The following is a 4,294-nucleotide window of genomic DNA, read 5'->3' as shown; positions in this document are numbered from 1 at the left end:
GCTCAAGAGCACCTTGACAGTGCCCAGGAGGTGAACTGGCAACTGGCAATAGTTAGTTGAGAATATCAGAAAACAAGCGATTAATCATCAGATTCATTGATGGTCACAGTAATTGTTAGTTGCAGCTCTACCATTAACAAAAAGAGCTGAAAAAGAGAAGAAAACATCAAAGAAATACTTAAGAGTAGGGGTATGAATGTAGGGCTGCAGCTATAGATTATTTTATTAATCGAGTACGCTACCGATTATTCAGATTAATCGATTAATCAAGTAATCAGATAAGAAAATGTGTTTTATTAAAGAGCAATAATATACAATAGTTTGGTTTAATTTTGGGAAAAGCAACATTTTATTGCCTATATTGCTTACAAAGTTCAATATTACATTGTTTTTACAGAAAACATTTTCTAAAATGTAATATCATCAAACTAAACCACACATTAAACGTATTAAACATTACCTTAAGTTGTGCAACTTAACTTTCAGAATTACAAGTTTCAACCTGAGACTGATCTGTATATAGGTCTATATGTTAATATTAGTTATAACCAACCTATTTTAATTAAAATACATTACAAACAATGTCACACAGCTCTGTTACACTTATGCTAGTAGATCATTGATCAGCTGTTTCTCTGTGAAGAGAAGGAGTGAGAGAGAGCGGTGCAGTTAATCAGCTGTTTTTCCGAAAGGATAGTCAACAAGTCGGCTCTTTAGATCAAATTGTGGTCACCGCTGCGTTTTTTTGTCTTTGATTGTGGTAGTTGTTGTGTTTGGTGTAGTTTCATCATCCATCCGATCCTGTGGTTTACTTTTGTCAGGTCCGCTTTGTGGGATGGAGCATTAAGTTAGACTTGATTTTTTCTGTTGAGGTGCTGAAGCATTGACGTCGTGCTATTTTTGTGGTAAGCTAGTTCGATTTTGCAGAAGACACACTGCACAGAGTTTTTGTTTTAATTACGTTTGAACTGATTCCAAACTTTGGACACTTTCTGTCGTTTTCTCCAGCCTATCTCTTCTCTTAGCCCCTTACGCGCTTTCTTGAGTTGTTAATCAGTCTTTTTGGCTTGTGTCGCTAGCAGTCAGCCCAGTGTGCGACAGTAATAATCCTCTGTGTGGAAACACCGTGAGCGATACAACGTCGGTAACATTAATTAAACAAAGCTTTTAGGAAAATCTTTTTGCATAGAGGATTTTTAGTAATCAAATTACTCGAGTTACTTGAGGAATCGTTTCAGCCCTAATTGAAGGGGTCGATTATAAATGAATAAACCACAAACTAAGTCAGTTATTTGAAGACCTCTTGGATCTTATACCTGCTGAAGCTCGCTGTCCCTCTGAGACGATGCTGTGACCCTCAGCAGCTCTTCTTCATGTTTCTGGATCTGTTCCTGGAAACGCACATCCTTCTCACAGACCACAGCCTGCAGTTTCTGCAACTGAAAAACCAAAAAAAAAACAAATCATTCAGAAAGAGCTTTCTCATGACATTTAAAATACAAATTTGTATTTTTTAACAGTGTATGGCTACATGTAATTCAAGTCACAGTTAGATCACCTGTGCAGCGTGGGCGGATTCCTTCTCTTGAAGGAGCTGTTCTGTGGTCTGGAGTCGCTCCTGCAGCGCTCTGCGGTCGGCTTCCTCCTCGCTCAGCTTGTTCTTAAGTTCTTGGAGATCCTCCTCGAATGCAGCACCGGCTCCTGTGAAAGAGCTGTCTGGACTCTGCTGCAGACAAAACAGATGTTCAAGTCAGATAAAAAACTTTGAGCTTTATTGTTGGTTTGTGGTGAGCTGGTGGCATAGCTTAGTCTGTATAAGATCTTTGCTGTAAAAGGCTGCTGGAGGTAGATTATTCATAAGCACAACACAGACTATTTTATCTGATTTAAACTTACTGTTGCTCCTCCATGTCCTTTCAACTCAGTTATCTGTTTGTTGAGTGAAGCCATCTTGGCTTTGGCCTGCAGTTTGAGTTTGGTGAAGCGAGCGTCAGCTTCATCTTTCTCATTCTGTGGTTATGAAGCAAAAATTATCCGTGCTCAGTCATGAAAGACGTGACATAAAGTATAGAGTGAACAGACTTTTGGAGTTTTAACAGCAAATGAACCCAAAAGGTTATTTACCTTAAGCCGTGCATCTTTGCTAGACAGTTCAGTGTCCTTTTGTATAAGCTGGGTGTCTTTGTCTCGGATGAGCTCCTTCAGCTGGACCACCAGTTGTTCCAAGTGAGCCAGCCTCTCCATCGCCTCCTCGGGAGCCTCAGACTCCACTGGAGCCTGGTCCTCACCGGCAGGGAGCTGAGGCACCAGCATACCCTGTTTAAGGAAACAGATAAGGTCAGTTTAGTTGTCATGGTTAGTCCAACTCAACCTGTAAAAACAGCTATGTACTGTCTTGGGTGGCTATGTGACCGAATGAAAGATGCTACTGAGCTGCATTATCAATAATGGAGAAAATATCATTTTTGAAGCTGCTTCAAACTTGGGACTAAAAGTCAGAATACCATGGCCTCTGCTGCTTCAGTTTTGACAATTCATTCTAATTTGAGTGCCACAGCTCAAGTAACGTAAGAGAAAAAAATGCGTCAAATGAGTCAAGAGTTATGGAAATAAGTTATTTTGAGTCTGTGAAAGTATGTAATGCAAGATAAAGCTGTCTTTGACCTATTTCTGTTCAGATAGGATCATCATCATCATCTTCCTTTTTTTCGTAAGATAAGAGGCAAGCAGACATTTCCTTTCATCGTGCTCATGTGTTTGTTCAATGATTGCTCCAAATTGAGGATAAAATGCCCCAGAGACATTGACTGGACATAAAGTCCACAATAACTCATTTAAAAACTGGGGACACAGTCGGCAATACTCTTCATTATAATTTGTGTGTTGCTCTCTCACCTGTGGGTCTCCATCTGGGCCCTCCTCTCCAGAGAGCTCCTGGAGGACTGTGGCCAGACGGCTGAACATAAAGATGGCACTGTGACAGGAAAAAATATCAAAGGTTTGAGGCTTCAGCCTAGTAATATCTGGCATATAAATCCTTTTTTTGCTGCACCTGCGCAAGCCCTTTCCTGTTTGCTATGGATAAACAGTGGACCTATTTTTTCAAAATCTTTCTCCAATGTCCTTCATCAGTGTACAGGCTCATTAGTATTACAGATGTAAGCATACATTTTAATTCTATTCATAGTAGCATAAATACAGCCTACCATTAAACAGGTCTTGTGTTTGTAATGCACAGTATATAATGCAGTGTATATTGGTTGACTTGCCCTTTAACTACATCTTTGCCAAGAACAGCTTGAAGTGCTGCATGACGATGTCCTCTGAAGGTGTGAATATACACATAATCCCAAGCAAATTTACTGTATTTGACTTCTGTATGCACATAGTGTCTGCAAGTAGAGATGTTCTGATAGCAATACCAGTCTCTGTATCGTCTCCGATACTGCCTAAAACGCTGGAATCAGGAAGTACTGGAGTTTATGCACCAATCTGATACCACGTAATAAAGCCCTAAAGGAAATCCTAGCCTTACCTTAAATGTAGTTTATTTATGTTATTTTTCCGTTATAACTATATGTCAAACTGGATGATAAAAGACAGTTCTATGGCGTTTGTTCATGTTTCACAAAGAGTTTAACCCGAGGCAGACCAACAAAGATAGAAATCATATCACATCCATACAGGGATAGTAGCACACAATTGTTGAAATATAATAAAATATATGACACGCTGGTATCGGATCAGTACTCGGTATCGGCCGATACACAACTTCAGGTATCAGAATCGATATCGGAAAGCAAAAAAGATATCGGACCAGCTCTATCTGCAAGCTTGTAACATAACACTAGAGCTGAAACCATTAGTTGAATGTTTTTCCAGTCTACGTTCCTTAGTTTCAGTTTCTCAACTGTGAGGTTTGAAAAACATAAGCAATTTGATATCACAATACAAGAACGTGTACTCATACAAGGACTTTTGCTCTCAATGTTACACACAGTTCCAATAAAAAATAGACATGCAGCTAAAAACAAGGACAATAATACTGAACAAAGATAGAGGAAATAAACAAATAACTATTATTTATATAGAAGTAGGCTAAAAAGGGGGAAATCATATAATCGTTTTAGGCTCTAGGAAACTGCAATGTTAAAAAAAACAAAAAAAACACCTAAAGACACATCTTTTTAGACAAGCTTTTAACTAGCAATATGGCTTAGTATTTAATGTGTTGCTGTTTTATTTGTGTTTTTTTTACTGTAAAGCACTTTGTGACCCTTCTTGTCTGTGAAAG

At 38.8% G+C, this 4,294-nt stretch overlaps 1 protein-coding gene across 1 annotated transcript in view; it reads right to left on the bottom strand.

Annotated features, from left to right (window-relative positions):
* The window catches only part of golgb1 (golgin B1), a 21,838-nt gene that overhangs the window by 15,193 nt on the left and 2,351 nt on the right, over positions 1-4,294 (bottom strand). The window contains exons 2-6 of the mRNA XM_032505460.1: positions 2,896-2,974; positions 2,125-2,316; positions 1,897-2,010; positions 1,559-1,726; positions 1,317-1,439 (exon numbers count right to left, since the gene is read on the bottom strand). Of these exons, the coding sequence (XP_032361351.1) occupies positions 1,317-1,439; positions 1,559-1,726; positions 1,897-2,010; positions 2,125-2,316; positions 2,896-2,964 (666 nt within the window). The 5' untranslated portion in view covers positions 2,965-2,974. The remainder of the gene's footprint in view (positions 1-1,316; positions 1,440-1,558; positions 1,727-1,896; positions 2,011-2,124; positions 2,317-2,895; positions 2,975-4,294) is intronic.

The sequence above is a fragment of the Etheostoma spectabile genome, chromosome 23, assembly GCF_008692095.1.
Source record: "Etheostoma spectabile isolate EspeVRDwgs_2016 chromosome 23, UIUC_Espe_1.0, whole genome shotgun sequence".
NCBI classification, from domain to species: domain Eukaryota; kingdom Metazoa; phylum Chordata; class Actinopteri; order Perciformes; family Percidae; genus Etheostoma; species Etheostoma spectabile.
The sequence above is the reverse complement of the archived record's forward strand: the minus strand, read 5'-3'. Positions and strand labels throughout refer to the sequence as shown.